General features: G+C 47.3%; 1 protein-coding gene across 1 annotated transcript in view; it reads right to left on the bottom strand.

Annotated features, from left to right (window-relative positions):
* Window positions 1–2,689: 2,689 nt before the first annotated feature.
* Window positions 2,690–27,721, bottom strand: part of PPA1 (inorganic pyrophosphatase 1) — a 38,540-nt gene continuing 13,508 nt past the window's right edge. The window contains exons 3-11 of the mRNA XM_036736914.1: window positions 20,455–20,508; window positions 19,502–19,621; window positions 14,287–14,373; window positions 12,524–12,650; window positions 10,264–10,391; window positions 9,043–9,128; window positions 7,665–7,734; window positions 4,099–4,141; window positions 2,690–3,038 (exon numbers count right to left, since the gene is read on the bottom strand). Of these exons, the coding sequence (XP_036592809.1) occupies window positions 3,007–3,038; window positions 4,099–4,141; window positions 7,665–7,734; window positions 9,043–9,128; window positions 10,264–10,391; window positions 12,524–12,650; window positions 14,287–14,373; window positions 19,502–19,621; window positions 20,455–20,508 (747 nt within the window). The 3' untranslated portion in view covers window positions 2,690–3,006. The remainder of the gene's footprint in view (window positions 3,039–4,098; window positions 4,142–7,664; window positions 7,735–9,042; window positions 9,129–10,263; window positions 10,392–12,523; window positions 12,651–14,286; window positions 14,374–19,501; window positions 19,622–20,454; window positions 20,509–27,721) is intronic.

Below are 27,721 nucleotides of genomic sequence, written 5' to 3' on the forward strand. Positions count from 1 at the left end.
GGGACCGGCACATAGTAGGTGCTTAATACTCGCTGCCCGATAATATGAGAAACATCGCAGCACCACGGCGGTCAGAAGACCTGCATTTATGTTCTAAGTCCCTGTGCATCCCCAGACGTAGAACATGAGACATCCCCTCATTTCTATGCTTCCTGAGATCACAGATGGAGAGCCAGAAGCAAGCTCTGGGCCCTACTGTCCTTCCTTTACGAGTGAGGAAACGGAGGAAAGCTTAAGTGGTTTGCTCGCAGGTGTGGGAGGCGGGTCTTCCTGACTTCAAGCTCAGCATTCTGGCCGCTTCTCCACGCTGCCTCAGTTTCCTCACACGTAAAACAGACAATAAAGACTTGCATTCGCTACTGCACAGGGCTTTGTGAGGAAAACACTTTGTAAGGAAAGCAGTGCAGAAATGTGAGTGGCAGCAGGTGTCCCTGATGGGGGAAATATTTGAAATAAAATTCATTTGACAATTCAATTCTATCTGGGCTGGAACATGTTTGCCCGGCTTCGGGATGGCAGGTCATCCTGTTGGGGCGATAGACTACATTGCCAGCTTCCTGAGGATGGTCCGGGCAGTTCACACTCCTCGTGGCAAGGAGGCTTTGGAAGATCTCACAGGTGAGGGGAGTCAGACCGAAGCCTCTCCGTCGCTGCCTCCCTCCCCCCTCATCCTTCAAGGTTTCTACCTGGGCCTTGCAGGTGTCAGAATTCAAATACACAGAGAGCCTTGCTAGGCTGGCCCACATGCTGACATTCGCATTATCTATGCTCTACTGTATTTTTTGGTTCCGCGTATCCCGATTACTTTTTAAGCTGGCTCAGGGACCATGTGTTTGTGGAGGACCCACCCAAAACACTGAGGCCCTCCCTCTGGGCGCTTGCGTATTTGGTGGGCAGCAACCATAATCACAATGGCCTTTGTTTTCTTTGAGTGACTCAGCTTACCTCACTGAGCCTCGCTGGGCGCTGGGGCTTCACTTCCGGGGCAGGAAGCCCAGAAACCATGCCAGGAAGAAGAGAACTTCCTGCGTGATGCGTCATGGGGCTGGCTGAGGGGAGGTGTTGACTCCAGAGCTACACCCTATTGAGTGTTAACCTAGTCTACGCTAGGGGGAGAGGCCAACTCAAGAACCAATGGCCCTGGTCATTCAGGCGGGGCTTGATGATGTCAAAAACTCTATAAGAGGGGAGAGGACAGCTTGAAGATCCTCCTTTCCTTTTCCGGTTGGTGCAGCAGCAGTGGGGAGCATGACTCGGGGCCAGCCCTTGCTCTCTGGCCGAGCCCAGATATTGGTAACTATGAATTGTATTGGGTCTGCCTGTTGATATTTGTAATTTGTTTGTATTTAGTTCTCAAGTTCAGGGTGCTGGTTTTGTTTTCCCCCGAACTAAATGAATATTCTGAACTTCAGGGTGCTGGCTGTTCCCCTGAACTAGCTGACTGTAATCTGTATTTGGCCTGTCTCTTTGCTTCCCTGAACTAACTGAATGCTGGAGTTTTCCCCTGAACTAAATGAATGTTGTCTGTATGCTAACTGAATGTTGGATTAAAGTAAGCTGGTCAACCCCTTCACCGTGCTTTCCTTGTTTGAGCAGATAAAAAGAACCTGTGCTTTCCCGGCGTCCCAGCAGCCTCCTGGGTGCTGGCTGTGGGGGGGATCTTACACCCCCACAGGAGCTGCTAGCCGGATTGTTAATACAGCAACACAGCACCTGGGAGGTCTACTGGGTTACTCCCGTAACCTGAGTTTCTGCCTTCCTTAACCTGGAATTGAGTTCTTGGGTTTGTTCATTTTTGTTCATTAAGCTTGTTCATTTTTGTCTGGCTTCTGTTTTGATCTTTTTTGCAATTTTATTCTAAATACCAGAGATACATGAGTAATAAATCTCCTCTAAACTAAACTGACCTTCCTACAAATAAAGAAGGTTTGGCTGAGAAGTATTATGTATTAGTGCAATGTTTAGTTGAATGGTAGAAATCCTGGCAGCACTAAGTGGAGTAGCGCATCCAACACTGGCCTTGGAGTCAGGAAGATCTTAGTCCACATCCTGCCTCAAGACGCCTAGCAGCTACAAGCCCATGGAGCTAAGGGTCGGCAGGCTCTGCCCCAGCTGGTTTCATTACAGGCTCAGGCCTCAATAGACATTTCTCAGTTCCCTCCTGTTGTAGGGGGTTGAGTTTCTCACCCTACTTGGAGTTGGCCAAGCTTGATGTGAATTATCTCCGTTGATCCTTGGAGTCCCATGACGTTGTACTGCCTCCTCACCCCCACTTTACAGATGAGGACTCAGGCTCAGAGCGGATAGGCCACAGTTACTGAGTAACTGGCAGGATATAAATCTAGGCCTTAATGAATCCCAACCCAGAAAACTCTCCCTTGACCCACACTGCCATAGTAGGACTCCAGGCTAAGGAGGGCATTGATATGTTTAGATCATGATGTGACTGGCCCACCTTCTCTTTTGGCTGCCTGTGTGCCCCATGTCGCCTACGCCTTCTCTGGGCCAATCTTATCAAGGCTTACTTGATTGCCACATGCCTTTCCATTTTTAATTACGAGGCGAATTTTACAATGAACATTGTAGAAAATAAAATCAGGAAATCCTGTCAAACAGGAATACCTGTACTTGCCTAGCAAATGTTTTATTTCAGATGTTTTGGGGTTAAAAAAAATCCATTCTCTCTAACTCAGTTTCAGCAAAATAATTTTATTTCCTACCATATGGTAAACACATACACCCAAAGCATGCTTACTTCTGCACACCTAGCTCTCCACAAAGGGCTTTCCAATTATCTCTAGCCCAGCCCTGGGGACGCATTGAGTTGTTATGCAGGCAGGGATAGGGAGAAGCTGCTTGTGGGAGGACGGAACATTCTGGATAGACACAACTAGTTAACATGGAATTTGGCTTCAAAAAGCTGCCTCTTCAAAGCTACGACTTTGGAATCTAGGATTTCCTGACCAAGGGAATGCAACAACGCTGGCTGGTCTTCCTGAAGGGCCATTAGTTGCTCTGGTAATAAAACCATTTGTCCACTATATTGAGAGAAAGAAAAAAAAAAGATTAGAATCTCTGCTCAAAATCGTGGTGGGAAACAGAGTCAACGTGGCCTTCAATACCTGGGGAAATCAGGTGTTCAACTGCCCTCAATGAGGACAGATTTAGGACACAGTTTAATGAGCCACTGTAGCCAAAGCCAATGGGAGCCTGGAGCTGCCCTGGGGGGTGAGCCCCCTGAGTTTAGCGGGGCTGGTCCTCCGAAGAGAGACACACTGTGGAAGGGGGAGTTGTCACCAGGCCAGTCCACAAAGCCTGAAGAGCATAAGCTCCTTGAGGGCAGGGACTGTTCCATTCAGCATAGAGTATGGCCACACAGTAGGTGCTTCATAAATGCCTCCTGGCTGAAAGCTGGCTGAGTTTGGTACAATGTACTCTCTGAGAACTGAAGAGGGGTCCTGAAGGGGGCTGGCCTTCAGTGGCCAAGCATGCCCCTGCTCAGAGGGTTTGTTTGGCTAGCCTCGGACAGGTGTGTCTAATTCACTGACGGTTTTCTAGAGTTGCCTGCTTGTGATTCTTGCAGGAGCAGAAAAGGGAAGTTATTTTTCTTTTGAAGGGTCTGCTTTTGGGGTAATTACCCCCAAGACTAAGCCGACAGCGGCTGCCTGACTCAGCTCTGCTGTTACTGGTGAAGCCTCAGACGAGCTTCAAGCCCCACATTTAGTGCAGTGCCCACCACCCCCAGACACTGAGGTCCCGCCGTCGCTAGCCCTGGGGGCTGGGGGGCAATGGCTCCGGATCGAGGTAGCTTGGCTGCTTTTACCCAGCCCCTGCCCACACCCCCAGCAACGTGCCTCACAAGGGAGCCTCTTCTTCACCACGAGGGAGATTCCCCTGGAGCAGAAACGAGCCAGTCGCCCCCATGGGGAGAAGGGGACAATTTCTGAATGGCCTGAGGGGTACAGGGAAGTCAAGCAGCGGCCTGGGCCCCCCTCTTTGGGCTCCTAATGCTGCCATCACTGAGGACAAACGGGGGAACAAGGGAACGTCTCCTGCACATGCTGTGCTCAAGTCATCAGGCAGCCAAGCAGACCTTACCGTCTGTGGGAATGACACACGTAGATTCACAAGGTGGTGGCAGCTACAAAAAAAAGAAAGTGAGATTGTGGTCACAAATGAAAAATAAAAACAAGGAACTGTCGCAACAAGGGTGATGGCCCTGGTGTCACAGGACCTGGGTTCAAATTCTGCCCCTGAGACATACTAGGAGACCTCCCTAGGCTGGGCGAGAGGACTTTCAAGTCCTCTCTTCCTGCCCTCCCTTTCAAGTATTTAGTGAGCATGTACCACATCTACAGTTTGGGGGTCTTCCAGACCTAGCTCTATGACCCTGCCAACACCACCACGTTGTGGGTGCCTCCATGAGGCCCCAAACACAGGCCCACTCCCTGAATTTCCATGCTGTAGAAATGCCTGTTTTTGAGAATCTGTGGTCTGATCCATGTGGGGGCCCCTCCACTGGCCGATGAGGGCTGGACCCCAGCCTCTCTCCACCTTGGGAGCCAAACGGCTCCATCACTTGGGCCAGCTGCCTGCTGATGAGGCTCTGCACCTGAATAAGCGAGGCTGGACCTGAGACAGCAGACCCCCAGCCTGTCACACTGAGGCCTGAGCTCTGCAGGACTAGCTCATGCGAAGTCTGGCTCACCCCTGCCGGAACTCATATGACAGGAAGAGACTCTGCTATGGACTGGGCCTGCACACAATACCAATGCACAGACCCAGACCAGCAAATCAGCAGAGTCTCCGGGAGTATGAGGCCTCCCAGTATGAGGTGGCAGGTTGTAGTGGAGGGAGTCCTGAAAGTGAAGACAAGACCAGGGTCAAGTTCAAGGCCGGCCCCCCACCCCCACCCCCACTAGCTGAAGGACCCATTCTAGCACTCCAAACAACACCCTGAGCCAGCCATCCTACTTTTGTTTGCTTCATGAGCCCCTTCTTGCAATCATATTTTTAGCTGCACAAAAAAAAACAGAAAGGACCACAAAGGAACCAATTCTACTGAAATGTTGTAATCAGAATGTTCTTCACAAACACCTTCTCAGACCCTGGGTTTCTTTAAGAAGCCTCCTCCTGAGATGACGGGGGGTGGGGGGGCGCGGCGGGGCGGCAGAGCAGCTGCTCAGCCTTGGGGGAGGGAGCTTCTGACTCATCACTCTATCATCGAGCACCCAAAGGGTCTGTTATAAAGCACGGTCACTGACCACCTGAGGCAGGGGCACATACTTCTGAGAATGAGGACAATGAGGCACAGAAAGGTGAGCCCGTCTTGGCGCCAGGGCTTGAACCCAGGGCTCACTCAATCACCCACATGGCACCCCAAGATTTCACTGTACTGACACAGGTCACTACCGCTCTGTCCCTTAAGAGACAAACTTGACGGGTTGCTGTTACACTTACAAGTTCTCACAAGAGGTTACTGGTCAGTAGGATGCCCCCTGGCTCTAGGTTCAAATTCTTCCTCTAATGCTTACTCCTTGTGTAACCTTGGGCAAGTCACTACCTTCCCCAAGCCTCAGTTTGTCCATCTGTAAGATTCGGGTGGGGGTGGACTCGCTGGCCCTGGGCCCCTTCCAGCTGCAGAGCCATGATCCCATAGGCTGCCTCTTGCTTTCTCTGTCACAGAACAGCTGTGCATCTCAACTCTGAGCGCAGCTTGGCTTGGGCTGCGCCAACAGCTCCTGACAGGGAGTCACGGTGGCTCCCCCCAACCTGTGCTTTGGTGCTCAGCCCATCGGGGAGCCAGAGCCAGGCCTTTTCTTTGGCTTCCTCTATGGAGACTCAGGCCATCCAACGCAATCCCTTGGCTTGCCATAGCCCTTGGGCCTCTCCAAAGCAGGTGATTAAGAAAATAAGATAAACTCAACAAGATATCCGTGGGCAGACATGCTCCAACTTCACCCAGAGGCTGATTCCACCAGTCTTAGGATGATGCTCACTAAGACAGTTCTTTAGACAAAAAAATTTATAAATCTATGGCCACATTCGTTTCTTAAATATAGAGAGAACTGACTCAAATTTATAAAAATACGGTCATCCCCCAATTGATAAAGTCAAAGGACATGAATAGGCAATTTTCAGACAAAGAAATCAAAGCCATCTATAGCCATATGAAAAAATGCTCTAATTCATTATTGATTAGAAAAATGCAACTTAAAACGACTCTTGAGGTACCGCCTCACACCGATCAGATTGGATATTATAAAAAAAAAAGAAAAATGACGGATGTTGGAGGAGGTGTGGGAAAACTGGGATGCTAGTGCACTGGTCGGTGGAGTTGTGAACTGATTCAACCCTTCTGGATTTGGAATTTGGAACTATGCCCAGAGGGCTATTAAACTGTGCATACCCTTTGATCCAGCAATACCACTGCTAGGTCTATATCCCAAAGAGATTAGCCAAAAAAGGGAAAAGGACCTATTTGGACAAAAACATCTGTAGCAGCTCTCTTGTGATGGCTAAGAATTGGAAATCAAGAGGATATCCATCAACTGGGGAATGGCTAAACGAGCTGTGGTATGATTGTAATGGAATACCATTGTGCTGCAAGAAAGGACAAGCAGGATGATCTCAGAAAACCTGGAAAGACTTACATGAACTGACGCACAATGGAGGGAGCAGACCAGGAGAACACTGTACACAGTACTGTACAATGAAGAATTGTGAATGAGGTAGCTACTGTCAGCAATACAATGATCCAAGACAGTCCTAAAAGGCCAATGATGACACGTACTCTCTGCCTCCAGAGAAAGAGCTGAGATGGTTTGAATGCAGACTGAAGCAGGCTATTCTTCACTTTCTTTCTTTCATTTGAGTCTTCCCATAATTAATGACTAATACCGAAACATTTTATATGACTGCACGTGTATAACCCAGATCTGATTGCGTACCTTCGGGGTGTGGGATGGGATTTGGAATTCAAAACTTTAAAAAAACCCAAATGTTAAAAAATTGTTTAAACATGTAATTGGGGAAAAAATATATTAAAAGAAACAAATCTATGTCTCTTTAAGGAGGCTTCCCTTTCTCTCTTATCTCAGGAAAGCAGGACACAACTGAGGAGCACCCACCTACCTGGCACCCCTTTCTATGCCCCCAACAAACAGCTATGTCACCAAAAACTTTCTCTTCCCTAACTACTGTTGCCTAGAGCAGGGGTGTCCAACTCAAATGGATGCAGCGTCCCTCCAAGTTGCACGTAGACCGTTTTAAAAATGCAATTTTTTCACCAAATATGTCCCATTTGCACTTCAATCTGGTTCAGGTCACATATGAGAGTGTGGCTAGCTGCCTGCGCTCCTGGTCCAGACTAACTCAACTCCTTTTTAAGCCTCTTGGCACACTCAAAGGTTAATTACTGCACAGCTAATAACCCCCCCAGGAATTGCTGAATCATTCCTAGGAGGGTGGCTACTTAACAATCCACTAGGCCACCAATTGTTCAACTTCTGATCTCTTCTAACCCTCTTGGGGAGCCCGTGAGTCCAGGGTTTTGGAACAAGTTCACGGGTTTAGGTGACACTGACTGAGGAAATAAAGGAAGCTCTTTCTCTGCTGGTTCAGCCTCCTGCCTCGACGGCTTAGAGAATGACATTTTCACTTACAGTATCTACAATGGCTTTGGCAGATTCCATGCTGCACTTGAAGGGACTGTCCTCTACGGTCGTGTTCATGCTGTAGGGAAGAAAAAAAAAAACCAATAGCTAGGAATCGGAGCAGAAGTCTTGACACCCACAAACCTTTGCAAAAGGCACCCAGTAGAGCAAAAAGGCAGAGACATTACAATGATTGAGATCAGTGAGGCAAGGCTCAATTTTTATCCAGCAGATTAAGAAAAATTGCTTGCACTAACCAATATTGCAACAATTTGTCTCCTCAAGTCAGATGTTCTGGTCTACACTCATTTTCGTCTGGCTCAGTCCAATTCCACAAGCACTCATGAGAAGCACCATCGGAGGCCAGGCACAAAGCCCAGCCCTGGAAGTTCCTCCTCCTTTGCCATAGACGCACTGACAAAGACAGTCAGGAGCAGCCTACGCCACCCTCCAGGAAACCAAGGAGGAGGAAGACAGGGGAGGACCACTACCTCACTATTCTTGCTGGGCTGGGCGGTCCACACCTCTAGGGCAGGAATTCCAAGCTGCAGCTAAAGGGCATCAGGTGACCATGCCAAGTCTGGCACCGATATGGTGAGCCCTTAGGAGTGGAGGAGGGAAGCGCTCGCTGACGCCACAAGACAGCGACAATCTGTCATACCCTTAGACTGTAAGCTCTCAGAGAAGGGACTGTCCTTTGCCTCTTTTTGTAACCCCAGCCCTTGGCACACAAAGCCTGGCACAGAGTAGGTACTTAATAATGTCAATGATTCCTGGGGGAAAGAACTTTTGTCTACTTCTCTTGAGGGCATGGCAAAGCCTATCTTGTATTAAGCCCCAGATACATTTATGTCTCCCTGATGGGTGATATGTGCCACAAGGGTACAGACCATCTTGTATCCCCACCAGCACCTCCTGGGAGAGCAGGAGCTGAAGAGAGGCCCAGGGTCAGACTGAATGGTCGCCACAGAGGCCGACTCTCCACTGCTTCCAATGATGCCTCACGTCTCTGGCCACACCACAGGTGCCTCATCTTGGTGTTTCCCGCTGTGCCCATGTGGCAGGCACCCAAACATCTGGTGAATCCACAACAAACCCTCAGCTAAGACCCTCCTAAAACCTGGTAGTTGTGGTTGTTTTAAAACCTTTGCTCTATGTCAGAGAGGCACGACAGTGGAGTGGACGGGGAGGCGGCCTGGGGTCAAGTTCACTCTCTGACACATCCTGGCTGTGAGTTACGGAGAGGATGCCCACCTGCATCAGTAACAGGAGTTTCCTCCGCTGGGAGTTCCCCAACCTCCTGAAATCACAGGCCTGTCTTTGTCTCCAGTCCTAGCAAAGCTGAGCAGGGATAGTACACTGACCTCCCGGAAGGGTTCAAACCTACCAGTTGATTCCTCCTCCATCTGTTTTCTTCGCCACCAATGCCTTCCAGTGATCATGAGTGCTTTTAATGATGTCAGTGGCAAAGTCCTACAATTTTAAGACACACGTGTTGGATTAGAGGCAGGCAATGAGTTTCCTTTTTTTAATCCACCACCTCAATTCTGTTTTCCTCCAGCTGAGGCACTTTCCTATCGGCAGCGCCTGGGATGTCCTGGGGATGGGCATTCCCTCCCACCTACGTGTCAGTCTGGGGGGGCGGGGGGGGGGCAGTCTTCTAAAGCACATTGGCAGCAAAGACAGATCCTGTTTACTGACATTTGGATTTGTTCCATGCAGAGTTCTCCCTAAAGGTGACACGAAGCTCCAGAGACATTTGTAAGTAAGCGGCTCTCTGAATGGTAGTGAGAAAGCGCATTATTAAGCACAGGTAGCTGGTAGCAGAAGGCCAGGCCTGGAGTTGGGAAGACTGGAGTCAGATCCAGGCTCAGACACTCAGGAGCTGTGTGACCTTGGGCAAGTCACTTAACCCCTCTGCCTCTGTTTACTGATCTGTAAAATGGGGATAGTCATAGCGGCTGCCTCCCAGGCTTAAAGGAGACAATAATCATAAAGCACAGTATAAATGCCAGCTGTTACTGGTGTTATTATTAATAATAAAATATTCTTCTAGTCTATAAAGCCTTTCCAGACCTGTTCCCTTAGGAAGGTGGCTGGTAGGTTAAGGACAAAGGGTCTTCCTGAGGCAAATGGATTAGGGTGGACATTTACAAAGGACAAAAATCCACACCGCCACCCTCAGGCCCTGGCGCCACTGTCCTGTGACCCCGCTGAGGGAAAGGACCCTTTCAGGCTTTGACAAGGGCAACCAGGGAAGGAAGTGGGTAGCTCTCCATTGGGATGAAGGGGCAATTACTCTGGAAAAACTGAGCTTGAACACGTCAGGACCTTTTCCTGGTTCAGTATTCCTATAAATGTGTCCTCGAGTTGTCTTGGGGAAGAGAGAGGTCTAAGGACATGGGGGTGATTGTGCCAGTTTGGACATCATCTTTCTAAACTAGAAACGCTTGGATGTAGAATATGGTTTAAATCACAAAAAACAGTTTCCATCAGACTTGTGCCTAAAACATAGAGTGCAGTATTAGTATTTGTCTTTTAACAACAGCACTGTAAAATTCTAAGCCTGAACAGGAACCGGGTTAGTACTAGGAAAGAGACAGCTTACCTTATCTTTAAATTCTGCATTGAAAGCAAACTCATTTTCTGGTTTCCCATCAGGCACCTTGTACTTTCTAAACCATTCCACAGTGGCTTCTAGATAACCAGGTTTCAGCTTTCTGACATCACTAATATCTAAAAATTAATAAATAAATAAAATTTAAAAACAAAACAAAACAAACCTAGATTGACTGAAGGATACATAAATGTCCCTTCCACAAATGTCCAATTTTTAGCATGAGCAAAGCACTGTGAGATTTGTGCTATGAAACAGAGAGGAGACTTGCCCTGGGGTGCAATGCTGGGGCCAGACTGTGGAGGGTAAGTCACACTCAGGCCACTAGACACAGTCTGGCAAAGAGCAGGTAGTAAGCCCCAGAACTTTCACCTCCCAGCAATGTATGGACATATGCTATGGATAGAGACACTAATCGACAGGGCACCTGCATGTGAGACCGGCCCGTTCCAGAGGCAGAGCTGACTCCTGGCCTTCACCGCTCCCTGGACTGCTTTATATTTTGGTCAGTTATCAGAACACCGGTATATTTCACTGTAAAGCTAGAAATCAATCAGCACCTTTATTAAGGGCCTCCCACACGCAAAGTATGTGCTAGGCCCTGAAGATGTTGCCAGGTCATTAGTGTTTGATTTTTTTAAAAAATGCTTTATGTTTTTGGCTTTTTGTACCAGCTACTCCCTGAGGAAACCTTCCTTGTAACAAAGAAAAACAATTTAGGGCAAAACCAACCAACACAGCAGCCATGTCTAGTATCAGACTTTTAAAAAGGAATTTCAGATCATCTCTGAAAGAAAAGGTAAGTCTGGACTACAACAGAGCACATGCCTCTGTCCAGGCCCCATATCTCTCTCAGGCAAACCTGATGAGTGAGGAAGCTCAGATGCTTGCTAATTGGGGGTTGGGGGATGTGGGAGAGAGAGGGGCACACACAGGCAGCAGGAAGGCAGGGCCAGTTCCCATTTCCCCCTGATCACGGGTCTTCTGTAACGGAATAGGCTCTGGGTAGATGCCATGTGCCTGCCAGAGGCAGTGGGGTAGGGTGCTCTGCGACCGGGCCTCTAAGATCCCACCAAACAGAACATTATCAGGAAAGCAGGTCAAGAACTGATGCTCTCCGCTAGAGATGGATCTGAATGTCTGCCAGAAGACTGGACAAGACTTTTCCATGGTTCAGCATAGTTCCCACTGTCCTGTAAATCTCAACTCTTCTAGGAAGCAGGATGGAATCTCTGTTCTCTGTTGAATATCCAACTTCCTGGCTAAAAAGTACCAATAAAAGAGGGGCTACTTAAAGACTGTCCCTCTGTCTTGCCCTTCAGGAAAACATGACAGGCGGAGAGCAGTGGGAGGTAAGAGATGGGCTACATGGAACTGTCCTGGCTGGACAAACAAATGGCCAGTCCCGCTGAACTAGGTGGAGTCTCTTGCTAGGCCCTCCCGGCAGTATCCAATGATCATTTTCTTCCCACTCCCAAACCTAGCCAGTTCCAGAAGGATGCTCACATGAGCCGAAAAGAGAATTATATGAGAACAGATTAAAGTGTGGGAGGTACAGGGGAACAATGTTACCACAGCACCTTACTCTTTCTGCTTACCCTGGGCACACAGCTTTGCCAGCAAACCTAAAATGGGCCCAAAAGCCAACTGAATGCAGGAGTTTAGTGGAATGAGATCCTGGCTGAGGCCAAGTACCTGGGGATCTCAGCCAAAGCTCAGCTACCAACTATGTGACCTTGGGTGAGTAACTTCCCCCTTGGCTTTGGTGTTCTCCTCTATAACAGGAGGGATGGGGTGGGTTTCTAGGATCTGTCTAGACAGGGGACGCCCATTTAAAGCATGGCCAGGCTCCTGATCAGTGATGTGGCTTTGGAAAGTAGATCTCTCTGGGTCTCGGTTTCTTTATGCAAAATGAGGGGGCTGGACAGGAGAACATTTAAGGACTCTCTCAGCAGTGCTAAATGATATGATTCCATTTCGAGGCTCCAGGCCTACTTTCTGAACAGGAAGGGTGTGTGCATTTAGCACATTTATTCCACCCGAACTAAAATGTGCACAAAGGGCAGAGTCAACCCTGGAACATGGCTGATCTGGGCAGGAGGCTTCCCTGCTCTGCTCACACTCCAATAATAAAAGCACAAGAGCCATAAGAATCATGAGAAGGAGGGGGGGTCTAGGGATTGAAGCACCAGGCATTTCCAAGACAGGCCAGACACGGCTGTATCTCAGCTGCCCGCTGAGCACAACCTACCATTATAGCTAGGAGCATCGGGATCATCCACGTTGATTGCAATGACTTTCCAATCAGTTTCTCCTTCATCAATCATCGCTAATATGCCCAGAACTTTCACTTTGATCACTTCTCCTCTCGAGCATATCTAGGGGTAAAAACCTGAATCATGACTGTGCCAATGCTGTGGAATGGGGAGGGTGTCCCTGGCTGGCAGAGGCTAACCAGACCAAGAGGGGCAGGCTCACAGCCCCTGCCCCACAGCTGTCCCAAGTGCTGGTGGGGTTTAATTAGCTGAAAAAGAACCAGAGGAGCTCCTGAGGGCTCCTGAGCTATCCATCATGTCTGGGGGAGGAATCAAGCCTTGGTCCCGGCCCAGGCCCAGGCCAGCTAAGCTATCCCACCCTCTCTGGGCCCAGGGGACTTCTAAGGCCCTTTCCCACTCGAACAATCCATGAACCCTTTAGATTTGACCTCTGAGTGGCTCCATGGGACTGCTCAGGTTCAGCAGGCATTGCCAGCACGGCCTGTACAAGGCCCAAAGAGCATCAGAGTGGCACACCAGAAGAACGCCGGATATGGAAGCAGAGGCTTCCCCTACGTAGCTGTGGGACCCTGGGCAGGCCACTCTGCTAGTCTGAGCCTCCTTTCTTCCTCTCTAACAAAAGGGCCAAACCAGATGGTTTCCAAAGTCCTTCCAGGCTCTGAAGCTAAGCTCCACTCTGGGCAAGGGAACAGAGGCTTTACACTCTTACCACGCCGTGAAATAATGTGCTCTCTAAAAGGGAGAAAGCCACATTCGGGTGGTATTTTAAATAAGCATCAAAGTTTGGCTAGAGCACACACATAGGGTACTTACTGTGACCTGAAGAAACTGAGAGATGGCCCACCAAGGGAGCAGGAAGAGGGACGGATGTGATTCAGAGGCTGTGGGTTCGAATCCCAACTTAGATGCTTATGGCTGGTGTGAGCCTACGGTCACTTAGTCCCCCTGGACTTCAGAAGAGGAGCTGAACGAGGCCCCTCTCAGCTCCCTTCCCTTCCCATCTAGAATCCTATGGATTGTTCACACCTGGCAAAGCCTCAAATCACAACCATCAGAGGACCAGAAGGGCTCTTTCTTTGAGGGCACCTTGTCCAGCCTCTTCTACCACAAGCCTCATCTTCAGAGAGAAGCTTGTTAGGATTGGCCCAAACTGCCCCATCCAGAGCTTGCCCACACTGGTCCTGGTTCTGCCCTCTGGAGCAGCCCAGGACAGGGCGAGTTCTCTACTACTATACATGTGAGAGCCCTACAGTGAGTCCCAAGCCAGGGGCCTAGGGTTCTAATTCCAATCTGAACACTACCTAGCTAGGGAGGAAAAAAAAGCTGAGATTCACATAATGGTTTACTGGACATTTTACATCAAACACCTCAGTAGATCCTCCCAAGAATATTGCGAAGGGTTTGTCATTCCATTTTACAGATAAGAAGCTGAGGCACTGGGAGCTGTTAAATGGGTGTGTGAGTCTAAATCCAGGGTCCTTTCTAATACACCAAAGCCAGCTCCTGGTGACCTCTCTGAGTCCTGGCTTTCATATTTGTAAAGTTGGGGGTGGCAGTGGGCCCAATGAGCTCTCTATTCCATTGCACTCCAGCTCTATGAAACAGGCCAACTGATTCTCTATCTCAACACCCAGAAAACAGACTGTGAGAGCCACTGAGCACCAGAGAACAGAAGCCCTTTTCTGAAGGGGAGTGGGTGGGCCCTTCCAGATAAAGGCAGTTTCACCAGGGCAGTTACCTTGCTCCCAATCTCGCAGACATCAATCGGGTCGTTGTCCCCGCAGCACCCAGTATGCTGGTCTTTATGTCCTGGATCTTCCCAAGTCTGAGGGCAACAAGAAGAGATGAGGAGATGTAAAGGCCCAAGGGCACCTCCTCTCCACTCACACTTGGCACCACCCTGGTGCCGGCCCCTTCCCCTCCAAAGGTGCTAAAAAACTTGTGGTTTTCCCATCATCAGCCAAGGATTCCAATCCCAGGGACTGCTGATGGGGAAGACATTTCTGCTCTCTGAGCCTCAGACAAGACTTAGATGGCTGGGATTTGCCTCAGTTTTCAAAAAGATTTTGACATACCAAGATAATTATCATATATTAGATAATTATATAAATATATAAGATAATTATAGTTAGAGGAAGTCAACCTATGGATCAGGAAGCATTTATGAGGCACCTACTCTGTACCAAGCACTGTTCCAGGGGCTGTGGATACAAGACAAAAACCCCTGACTTCGGGGAGCTTAAATTAGACGGGGAGACATGTATTTATATAGGCCCATACAAAATATATAGAGGTACTGAAGAAAATACTACCTTAAAAATTAGATTGGAGCAAGTGAAAGCTAGTGACTTTATGAGAAATCAAGATATTATAAAACAGAATCAAAGGAATGAAAAAGTGGAAGACAATGTTCATTGGAAAAACCACTCACCTGGAAAATAGATCCAGGAGAGATAATTTAAAAATTATTGGACTACCTGAAAGCCATGATCCAAAAAAGAGCCTAGATATCATCTTTCAAGACATTATCAAGGAGAACTGCCCTGATATTCTAGAGCCAGAGGGCAAAATAGAAACCGAAAGAATCCACAGATTGCCTCCTCAAAAAGATCCCAAAAAGAAAACTCCTAGGAATATTGTTGCCAAATTCCAGAGCTCCCAGGTCAAGGAGAAAATACTGCAAGCAGCCAGAAAGAAACAATTGGAGTATTGTGGAAAAACAATCAGGATAACACAGGATCTAGCAGCTTCCACATTAAGGGATCGAAGGGCTTAGAATATGATATTCTGGAGGTCAATGGAGCTAGGATTAAAATCAAGAATCACCTACCCAGCACAACTGAGTATCATGCTCTGAGGCAAAATATGGACTTTCAACAAAATAGAGGACTTTCAAGCTTTCTCAGTGAAAAGACCAGAGCTGAATAGAAAGTTTGACTTTCAAACACAAGAATCAAGAGAAGCATGAAAAGGTAAACAAGAAAGAGAAATCCTAAGGGACTTACTAAAGTTGAACTGTTTTGTTTACATTCCTACATGGAAAGATGATGTGTATGATTCATGAGACCTCAGTATCATAGTAGCTGAAAGGAATATGCATATACATATATATATATATATATATAGACAGAGGGCACAGGGTGAGTTGAATATGAACGGATGATATCTAAAAAAATAAAATCAAATTAAGGGCTAAGAGAGGAATATATTGAGAGAGGGAGAAAGGGAGAGATAGAATGGGGTAAATTATCTCGAATAAAAGTGGCAAGAAAAAGTGGTTCTGTAGGAAGGGAAGAGGGGGCAGGTGAGGAAGAATGAGTAAATCTTGCTCTCATCGGATTTGACCTGAGCAGGGAATACCATACACACTCAATTGGGTATCTTACCCCACAGGACAGAAGGAGGAAGAAGATAAAAAAGGGGGGACAATAGAAGGGAGGGCAGACAGGGGGAGGAGGTAATCAAAAACAAACACTTTCGAAAAGGGACAGGGTCAAGGGAGAAAATTCAATAAAGGGGGATAGGTTAGGAAGGAGCAAAACATAGTTAATCTTTCACAACATGAGTATTGTGGAAGGGTTTTACATAATGATACGCATGTGGCCTATGTTGAATTGCTTGCCTTCTTAGGGAGGGTAAGTGGGGAGGGAAGAGGGGAGAGAATTTGGAACTCAAAGTTTTAAAAACAGATGTTCAAAAACAACAACAACAAAATTTTGCGTGCAACTAGGAAATAAGATACACAGGCAATGGGGCGTAGAAATTTATCTGCCCTACAAGAGAGGAAGGGAAAGGGGGATGGGAGGGGAGTGGGGTGACAGAAGGGAGAGCTGAGTGGGGAACAGGGCAACCAGAATATACACCACCTTGGAGTGGGCAGGAGGGTAGAAATGGGGAGAAAATTCGTAATTCAAACTCTTGTGAAAATCAATGCTGAAAACTAAATATATTAAATAAATTAAATAAAATTTAAAAAATATAGAGAGAGGTAATTTCTTGGGGGAGGAGGATTAGAGGGGGAGGTACTAACAGCTGGGAGGATCAAAAAAACTGCTCCTGCTGAGCTTTGAAGGGAATTAGGGACTCAGAAGTGGAGGTGAAGAGGGAATACATTTTTGGCATGCAAAGTGTGGACGGGGAACAAATACCAACAAAGCTATAAATAGTATCGTAAGTTGGATGAAATCTTAGAAACTAGTTAATAAAACTCAATGATTTACTAGAGTCAATATACAGAAAACAAAATAGATATTTTATGAACATTAAAAGCAAACAGCTTTCATTAAAGTGACTCTGAATGTTTAGAACTGGAACCCCATTTAAAGGCTTAAAGGTATTCCTCAACTGTAAATTCTTGGCTGTGCTGAGAGGAGATTCAACAGGGAACATCTAAAAAGTCGTGTTTGGGTTACGAAAACCAACTTGTTAAGAACAGGATCGAGTTTGCATATATTTGTTTGCATGCTGTCTCCCTCATTACATTGTGAGCTCCTTGAGGGCAGAGACTGTCTTTTGCCTTATTTTGTGTCCCCAGCACAGAGCACAGTGCCTGATGCCTAGTAGGCACTTAATAAATGTTGACTGATCAGGTCAGATTTTTCACCAGGTGATCAGAAATGAGGGTATGTGTCACAAGAGACATATTGTCCAGAACCAGGGAGGTAGTAACCCCACTGTCCCTTCTCCTGGACAGAGCCCATGGGACATGTCTGTGTTCAGTGATGGGCATCACACTTTTGAAAGGATGACAAGCTGGAGCACCCCAGGAGGATGCTCAGGTAATGAGGGGACTAGAGACCATGCCAAATGAGCCCCGACTTGAGAAAGTCAGGGCTTTGGGGGATGGGGGGCACGGAACAGATAGGATGGCCTTTCAAGTAACTGGAGAAACATTTGCTTTTATCGGAATCCCTGTTCTTCAGACATCCTGCCCAAGGTCCTGAAGGCTTCGTAAAACCCCGGTCTGCAGAGCTCCACAATGCATGGGGCCAGCATCCACGGCTGGCCTGGGGTCAAGACAGGAGGGGTTGGGGGGAGGGCTCTCTTGGCATTCTGAAGGAGCTCCGCAGACAGGGCTCTCAAGAGTTTCTCCATGGTTCTGGAGAGGGCCAAGGATCACAAAGTACCAAGTATTTTTCTTACAAGTGAATTGTCTTGGTATACTTCAAGTACCTCTTCTGTTGCTGTGGGTACTCCTCCCCACACACAGCAAGCTGAAGAAGCTTTAGGGTAACAGTGAGCTGCTGAGGTTAAAAAATAAACACCTTCCAGCCAACCTTCTGCCTGTGAGTGTGGGGAGCTCTGGTCCACGACCTCTCTCCATCAATGCGGACAGAGCACCATCCATGACTTCCCTGGGTCTCCCTGACCCCAAGGCCAGCACTCTAGCCTGGAAGGTCACAGTCCAAACCAAAAATGAAAGCATGTGCACAGATGTGATGAGAGGCCTGGCCACATTAAACTTTTGCCAACTGCCCTCCTCATCACATTATCATGCAGATACTGATCTGTGTAGCTCCCAGACTTCCCCCTGCCAAGTGAGTGTAAGGTCCTTGAGGGCAGGGCCTGCCTCCTTTGTTACTGTAGTCTCAGTGCCTGGCACAGAGCCACACTTTGAATAAATGCTTGTGACACTGACCTGGACGTGCACACGGACCCTGGGCACAGCTCTTCTCTAAAGGGCTTGGCTTCCTAGAGTTTGCAAGGAAGAGCAGACCCAGACAGTCACCTGCCCCCCTCCCAGAGCTCCAGTCCAGTCTGGGCCACAGCAGGAAGGCCTGGTGGGAGGTGAGCACAGCCTCTGGACAGCCAGGCCCAATCCAAGCCTCAGCTACCAGTGAATGAGGCTAGAATAGTGATGAGTGACTAGAAACTGCCACAGTGGTTTCCTCAGCTACTCAGGACTAAGCTTGAAAACACCTCCATCACTCCTTTATCTCACCTGAATAATGATTCAGAATCCTTCCATAAACAAAAACTCCAGCATGAAGCTCATGAAGCAAGAACCAAAAGGTGTGATTCCAACTCACGAGGAGCCTTGTTCTTTTTGGCTTTTTTTTTTTTAGCTAACTCTGGATTTTACTGAAAAAATACACAAACCACATCATCACATTCACCTCCATCTCCCATCCCTTCCTCCTTCCCCCACAGTGACATCCTTTATAACAAAGAATTAAAAGAGAGAAAACACCAGTTCAGCAAATCAGGTCAATTCCAGACAGTAAAATTCACACAGTGAACAAGTTTTACATCATGTGAGGCATTCCACACCCGGTCCCTCAGCTCTGCAAAGAATCCTCCCCTCTCCAAGGTCTGACCCAAACACTCAAGCTTCACCACCATTCCACAATGCAGAAAAACACCCATTAAGGACCCCTCCCTTTCCAGGCACCTCCCATCATTCCTCAATAACATGCCCCACCCACTCCAGCTTCCTGTGGAGGCGCCTTCCCCTGTAAAGACAAACAGTCCAGGACCACTGGATCAAAGCCAGTTACCTTCTGGTCAGCATGTAAACAACAGCTACCAGGGCTCCCACACTGCAGTTTACTCACTTTAATTTCTGTTGTCAAAACCATTTTCTCCCCTCGACATGGCATTTAAATTCTACTGGGACAAACATTAAATTCTGCATGTGCTCTTTTTAGGGGGGTGCTGTTCAAAGTTTGAGTCTCGTCACCCAAGTCTCAGCCTTGTCTGCAGGGGAGTCCTGGCCCAGACCGGTATCAGTGCCTGCTAAGGATCATGGGATCCTCCCATGTGACTGGAGACTGGCATCACCCCCTGAGGGCAGGAGCTGTCTTTTGTCTTTCTTTGTATCCCCAGTGCTTAGGACAGCGCACAAAGTAGGTGCTTAATAAATGCTTACTGACTGGCTTTTCTATTGCATCCCCAGTGCTGAACACAATCCTCTGCACACAGTAGGCGTCTTCATTCACTGTGCAGGAACATACCTGAGGGATGGCCCCGTAGTTCCAGATGTAACCTTTGTGAGGGAAGACGTTGGCAATGTAGCGAAGTTTTCCCTTTTTGACGTCTTGCTTAATCGGGTTTAGAGGATCCTTTGTTGCGATCTGAAACAGACAGATCCATGAGGTTGGCAGCTTGCTGCGAGATGCTATTCAGACAGGGATTTGGACAGGGCTGGAGAAGCAGGAATCCCTTGATTCAACCTCTGAAATGTTTACACCGCAGTAATAAAATCAGTGACTGGACTTGCTGTTTTAAAATCACAACCAGCCATATATGTGGCAGGAGAAATAAGGATGAAGAAGAAAGGATTCCTGCTCCACGAGGCCCACCTGGAAGCCATCTGACCTTTCAACCTCAGGATGAGGGTAATCAGGGACAAGTCTGTGAAACAGTATTCAATTCAGAATCAGAGCATATGGACCGGAAGCCAGGGCCTCCTGTTCACTACAAATGGCTGAGTGTCTCTGTGCCCCAGTTTCCTCACCCATAAAATGCAGGGGTGAGACTGGACGATCTGAGGCCATTCCAGCTCTAAAATCTAGGAGCCCCAGTTAGCAGCTGCACTGGGCAGAGTGGAGATGGGGGTGGAGGGGGGTGGGAAGGAATGACAACAGAATCGGGGTGGGGGGGGCGGCACAGGTGATCCCGAGTGCAGCCTGGGACATAATCATTCACGTGAGAGTGTTTGAAGGGTTACAAAGAGCTTTCCTCACAAGACCCTCATAACATAGGCCAAGAAGCATTGTCTCCATTTTATAGATGAGGAAATTGTGGACCAGCACCCCCCACTGGCTATACACAAGCACACACAGGGCACTCGGAAAGAATTGCTGAAGCCAGATGGGAATGCCAAAGGAAGGCGGATTCCATTGAGTCTGGTGATGCCTCTGGGTAAAAAGCGACATAGGCCATCCTACCAAAAGAGAGCCATTACCTCCATCTTCGCATTTGTCCATCGAGGTACTTCCACGACCATGTGGAACACATTCTGAAAACAAAAACAAAAGGCAAAAGGTGAGGGGACAGTGGCTCCTAAAAACCTTAAGAGTAATGTGAGTAACCTACATCTCACCACAGGGGTCAACTTCATCTTGTTGACCCAAAGCTAAGGTGTTAATTTTATTAATGAAAACGTTTTTTCTTCAATTATCAAGATTATTTTTCTCCCTCTCACCTCCCTAAGGGAGGGGAACCCTTGTAGTGACAAATACTCATAATCAGGCAAAACAAATTCCACACTGGATGCGCTGGAAAATGTGTCTCTTTCTGCAACTCAAGTCCAGCTCTCTGAGGAGGCGGGGAGCCTGCTTCCTTCGTCCCCTGGAATCATGAGTGGTTGTTGAATTTGTAAGACAGGTAAGCACTAGCACACAAAGGGCTGCTAACACAGGTTCACTCCTGATCTGGTCAGACAGGAAGACAGCTTTGGAGGGGTTAATAATCTCACTTTATTCTAGTCTAGTCTTCCCACAGAGGGTTGCTGATAATAGGAGCACCAACTTCTATGGCATTCCCTACTTGGTCTTCTTGCAGGGGCCAACGGGATGGGAGGGACGGGCAATTGCCCCTACGTCAATGGAGACAGGACAGCTTGTGCGCATCCCCTAAATGCCCTCAAGTCTCAATGGGGGCCAGCTGAGGCACAAATAGCATTACACCGTCATGTTCCCCTATGGGTTCCCCACTCACTGACCAGTGCCCACCTGCTTTATAGGGCAACAAAGAAGGCATATTGCCAGCAACAGCCTCACAAGTTTACATTATCTCATCCTTATATCTCACTGCGCAGTCGCAGTGGATGTTTACAATTTAAGCACTAATGTTTATATTATTTATCATATGATGCTGCGCAAGCATGGTGAAGATGTTTTAAACCTTGAGCCTGGGAAACTAAACTCTAAGATAAAGAACAAAAATCCACCTCACGCACACTAAAATCCACCTTACTGCATTCATCAGAGTTTCTAAATCTTTCCAAACTGTTTTTACAATGCTGTAGGATCTCTACGCAATCATGCCCAGTGACCTGACTTCTTCCCAAGCACCATCATCGGCCTCAGCGGTGGCAGGAAGACACAAGGACAGCTCCGGCACTTTGCAAAGAGGCAAGAGGAGACAAGTCTATAGGCGAGGGGGCCGGAGCTGCTCTGACACGTTCATCAATCCCTGCTCGTGTCTGAGCAGTAGGCAAACTGTCCGGGCCCTCACTCATTTAAGAGCCTAATGAAGCCTCTGCTGCTTATTTAGTGTTTCTGGGTCAGGTCACCCCAAAACAGAGCTAAGCTATAAAGTTTAAAACTCCAAGTCCCACCAAGTCAGACAACCGCACGGAACAGGTTGCCTGGGAATGTAGACTTAATTTGATACACAAAGAGTAAAAAAACTGGCTATTATCTATTAGAATTACTTCGCCCATCTACACACTTTTGCCCTGAATGTCCTCTGAACCCATGATTTTGTCCCTCCTCCCCTCTGCCTTTTAGAATCCCTGGGTCCCTTCAAGACTCAGCTCAAAGGGCACCTTCTGCAGGAGTCCACCAGGTATTAGCACCATCCTATCTAAGATCTCCTTCCACTCACCTGGTGTATATCCTGTATATACCTATTTCTGTAAATGTGAGCCTTCCAGCAGAATGTTTTTGCAAGGATTATCTTTTGTTTTTAATTGGTATCCTGCTTAGTACAGAATCTAACACATAGTAAGCTGATTAAATGACTGATTAGGTAAAAATCACTGGTATTCTTTAAAACAGAGGATCTTAACTTAGGTTTCTAGAACTTGTTTTCTAACTATTTTTGCTATTATATTTCAACATAATTGGTTTCCTTTACTCCTATGTGTTAGACATTTAAAAACATGATTTTGAGAGGGGTCCTTAGGCATCACCAGACTGCCCAAGGTATGTGTGGGGAGGGGGGGAGGAGGGAGGGAGGAGAGAAGGATGGGTCATCCAGAGCATAGACACCAAACTTAAAAGAAGTCTTGCCTACAAAAGTCACTTGAAGCCTTTTTAGAGCGGTGGGAAACCTCTGGCCTATGGGCCCAGCTCAGGTCTCAGCTTAATTTCAACCAGATGACCATAAATTTTCAGTGGCTGCTGCAATAATACAAATTTAAGAGATGCCTGTTTAAGAGACCATACCATTTTTAATCCACTTTGGGAACAATATTCCCAAGGTCCACATGATGGGAGCATTACTCCATGAAAGAGAATTCCAGTGTCTGTAAGAGAACCACTGTGGAATAATGATCACAATTGCAATCAGACCCTGTATTCGGTCAGGAAAGGGGAAAACAATCAAAGAAATCTATTGAAGAGAGCTAATTAATTAGAGGCCTGGAGAATTAGCTTATTAGAAAGCCTTGGATAAAATAAATCATGGTACTTGAAAAACCACTACTCGAGCTAACTGGCAGAATAAACTATTTTCAGGGAAGACGACATCTTCAAAAACTGAAACAACGGTTTGAGAGCTCCTCACAAAATATGACAAATTAGGTGGATGTTAGAAATTTGGTAGGACAACAGCATGAGCAGTGTGCTTTGTAAGGATGACCAAAGTCAATAAAAAGAGAGGCGGCAGAGGGTGGGTGGGTGTGCATGTGTGTGTGTGTGTGTGCGCTAGCATGCTATCTCTGTTTCTTTCTCTCTTTCTCTCTCTCTCTCCAGTGAGAGAGAGTGAAAGTGATACTGGGGTGGGCAGCATTCTTTAAATATAGCCAAAGAAGCCAGCTAGAGACTCTGTGGGTCTCTTCAGTGCTCAGAGCCTGAAGACTTTGGCCTTCAAACCAAAAGGCCTGGCTGCTTTGCTGGGAGCATGAAGGATGTTTGCAGTCATACTGAAATAGGGTTGATTATACACGGTGAGTGACCCAGACAACGGTGGGCTTCTTCTAGGCCCCATGTCAGGACCATGACTGAATGCTACATCCACCTAACATGTAGACTTATTCAGGAAGTAACTGATATCTGAGAACATCCCTCTTATAACCTAGCCGGTGTTCCTTCTATAAAAACTAACTACTGAAAATTGCAACATTGATCCAACATTAATCACCTGAACTTACATATTAACATCAGAAAAAGCTCTCGTCTGAAGCAAAATTTAATAGAAAAGGATTTGTGCCTTTCTTCTCTGGTTGCAATGACTTTCAGCGACTGCTTAGTTCTAGCCTGGGTTTACAGTCTCTCTTTTGACTAGTAACCCCTTCTCCTCTGGCATCACAGTCCTCACTTTCCTATTGAGAATTTCAGAGAGAAGCATTAATATTATTAAGGGTGATTATTTCAGGCCAGCAAATAAAATACCTGGATCATGGTTTCCCATTTTCTTGGGAGATTTCCAAGGTGCCAAACTGGTCATAGGCTATGAGGCTCAGTAATGAAAAAAAATTATCATTTTTTGGGTGGGGAGGGATCTGCTCGTGCTGAGTCTCTCTTGTGCCCTCCATGACTCTGCTTCCAGTGCAGTTATGGTTACCTTGGAAACCAAATTATTAATACAGCATCTCCCTGATCACATCACCTTCTCCCAGTTTCTAAATCAGCCCTCATTCTAATGGGTCATTTACACTGAAGCAAGCCTACTACCCAGCTCCTTCTGTAAAGCTCGGGGTCACCTGTCTCTCCTTCACACTCCTAGGTTCTTAGAACAACGCCCAGTGTGGAGAAAGGGCTTAACAAATTCCTTTTCGTTCATTTAAATGAGATAATATTTGAAAAGTACTTAGCACAGTCCATCCATGCACCCACCCACCCATGCATGTATTCCCGAACTCCTTATCCTCTCAGTTATTCTCCCCCACCACTGACCCCTGACCTCCCTTGTCTAACAGACTGATACAATATTGGGCATTACAGTTCTTCTGGTATCTTAGCCCTTTATTTTGCTGTCTCATCATGGGAACATATTGAACCTTCACACCCCTGGGTCAGCAGGCAATGCAGGGGCCAGACTTAGCAAGCCCCATAGTAAACATGTGCTCAATCACTGGGCTTACGGGCCAGATTTGAATCTGGGCAGGTTACCCCATGCCAGGAGACTCTGCTTCTGCGATTCTACAGGACTCAAAGAGATGTCTCTAAGGAGCCCCCACCTACTCTAAATCTCTATTATCACTTTTCACTTTCAGAGTTGGATGTTTCCTTGGCAGGTAAGAGTAAAGATGCTCTGTGGTGTCTTTAGGTGTCAGTGCATGTCTACTAGCAACTAGTTTGATGGAGTTTATTCTTCAGCTAGATCTGAAGAGGCCGTGGGAGGCCAGCCCAGGGTGCAAGGGAAACAAGCCACGGGTAAGAAGCGAGCCCTGGCTTTGAATTCTGGTTCCTCCACTTGCTTCCTAGCTATGCGATCTGGAGCCAGTTCACTTAACCTCCTATGTAAATGTGGTGATGTCAGAGGAGCTGAGGTCTGAGCCCACCACCTGGATGACACTGGGCAAGTCACTTCACTTCCCTGGGACTCAGTTTCCTTTTCTGTAAAATGTCCTCTGAAGTCTTTTTCGGCTCTACGTGTACTATGAAGTACTCGAATTGCAGGGCCGTTGGGATTATCAAATGAAATAATGCACAGAAAAAAATCTGCAAGCCCCAATGTACCACAGAAAGGTCAGCCAGTAATATGAGGACAAAAAAAAAAGGACTTCTTAAATAAGCTGCGTAAAGGACACCTCATTAGTTTAAGGGAAATTTCATATCCTTTAAGAACCAGGCCATCAGCACCATTTGCATTCTGTTCATTCAACAGCATGAGTGTCATGAGGGGGATGGCCTAGCTTACCTCTAAGCCCCCTGTGGCTAGGACTGGGCCATCCTGGGAATGTGAGGCCTCTCCCAGAGAACACTGACTTCTCTAAGCTCTTTAACAGATCTTTGGGACAGATTACAAAGGCAGGCCACGGAATGTGAATGATAAAAAGGCCCTTGGAGCTTATCTGCCATAAACTCTTCCTGGCAGGGATCTCACTCATTCAGACTGAGTGGATTCCTCGGCCCACAATCAAAAACTGGTCCAGGGTATCTGAGATCTCATCAGCTTGGAAGGTCCTTCTGACAAAGCAGATGCTTATGGCACTATGTAGTAGGTCACCTCATCTCCACCACCATCTCCAGAAAGAGGGGTGGCCTTGATAGCCTCTGGGTCCCATGCAGATCCCCATCAAGGCTCTTATAAAACAGAAGCTTTCTGGTAGCATTATACTGTATACAAATGGGCAGGGAGGAAGGATGGAATTGTTTAGCAAAGGGCTCACAAATCTGGCCTTGAAGCACGACATGACCCCCATAAGGGGAATCCCGACTATCGAACTTCTACAAACATCCACCCTCGCTCTGAAGAAAGCAAAATGGCTGATGAATCATTGGTTTATCTCAAGGCCAATTTCATTCTTCAAAAGGTTCATGAATCAACCTGTCATTCTGGACCAGATCTAGACTAATAAAGGAGGAGACTGGCCAACAAAGGTAGCCATTATGGGAAGCTTATGAGAAAGATGCCACAAAGATGCATTAGAATTGCATTCTCTGCTGCAGATTTTGGAAAAGACCCCGACAGAGCCCAAAAAAGTCTGGAACTGCTAACTGGGTGTGAAGACAGGAGCTGGGGGCTCTACAAGAACAATGTTAACAGGGTGAAACCCCAGGATGACAAACAACTGTCTAGAAACGGTAAAGACAAGAAAGAAGGGCTTTTTAAAGCAGCTGGAGGTGAGACAGAGATTAAAGAAGGGAAAGGCCAAGACCACAGCCCACAGTGCAGGAGGGCAGGCAGACTGGCTCTCCCTCAACGTTCTCTCTATAAAGGAGAATCAAAAGATGTTAAGAGAACACCTGCTTCACTAGAGAAGTTTAAAGCCTCGGGGCAGTGAAAGAATGTGGGGATATTACTGTTGAGAATTTCTGAAAGCGCCAGAGACCACAAAAGGGGGCGACAGGATGGGAGACAAGCAGACGTCCAGCAAAAGGAAGAGGAAAGACTCTCCAGACTATGGACCAGTAAGCCTAACCTTATGTCTGGGCAAACTTCTAGGACATATTTCAAAAGTTCTTACTTCACATGATTCCACAGGACCCAGGATGAAATACACTACCAATCACAAAAGCATGTTGCATAATCTCAGCTGGGTGCTCACTGCAGCAAGGTAATCTTTCTCCTAACGGAATGACTTTCCCACTCACCCCAGCAGCCCTCCCAGACCTCCCTCAGGGAGAACCTTACATCCTTTCATCTGCTGAGAGCTTCCTCTTCTCCTTCCCCCTCCAGTCCCACATCTCACACAGAGGTGGCCCTTCTCCTTCCCAAGGCAGGTCCCTCTGCTTGTACACGTGATCCCATTCCATCCCGGCTTCTCTATCACTCCCACTCTCACTCATCTTCAACCTCTCCGTCTACCGCCTACTGCCTGCTTCCCTACTGCCTACAAACATGCCCACATCTCCCCCGCAGAGAACCATCCCTCGATCCCCATCCTTGCTGGCTACCATCCCATCTCTCCTCCCCTTTGTGGCTATATCCTCCACAAGGCCATCCACACCAGGCACCTACTGGCCATCTTCCACTGGATGTCCTTTAAGTATCTTCAACTCAACATGTCCAAAACTACACCCACTCCTTCTCCCAAACCCTCCCATCTTCTTGGCTTTCCTATTACTGTCAAGGGTACCGCCACCCTCCCACCCCCACCCCACCCTATCCAATCTATTGTCAAGGCTTACCCATTTTACAACATCTATAGTATTTGCCTCCTTCTCCTGACACCATCACACCCCTGGTGTAGGCTCTCATCGCTTCACATCTGAACCATTTCAACAGCCATATGTCTCTTCCCAGACCAATCCATCCTCCGCTGGGCTAATAAAGTGATCTTCTTATACTTCAGGTCTGACCATGCTACCTTGCTAATTAATAAACTCCAGTGGTCCCTTATCACCTCCAGATCAAACATAAAATCCTGTGCTTGGCATTCAAAGCCCTTCATAAAACATCCCCTGCCCCAACCTTTCTGGTCTTACTACATAGCACCCCCAGCCCCATAGACTCAGTGATCCAACTGTGATTTGGTCCTAGGGTCACTTTTTACTTTTTCCAAGACCCTGCACCTTCAGCCTCTGGGCATTTTCACTGGTTGTCTTCCATGCCTAGAATATCCATTCCCGACCCCCACCCCCCTCTCTTCTTCCCTCCCTTTCTCTCTACAGCTA

This window comes from Trichosurus vulpecula, chromosome 8 (genome assembly GCF_011100635.1).
Source record: "Trichosurus vulpecula isolate mTriVul1 chromosome 8, mTriVul1.pri, whole genome shotgun sequence".
Classification (NCBI taxonomy): domain Eukaryota; kingdom Metazoa; phylum Chordata; class Mammalia; order Diprotodontia; family Phalangeridae; genus Trichosurus; species Trichosurus vulpecula.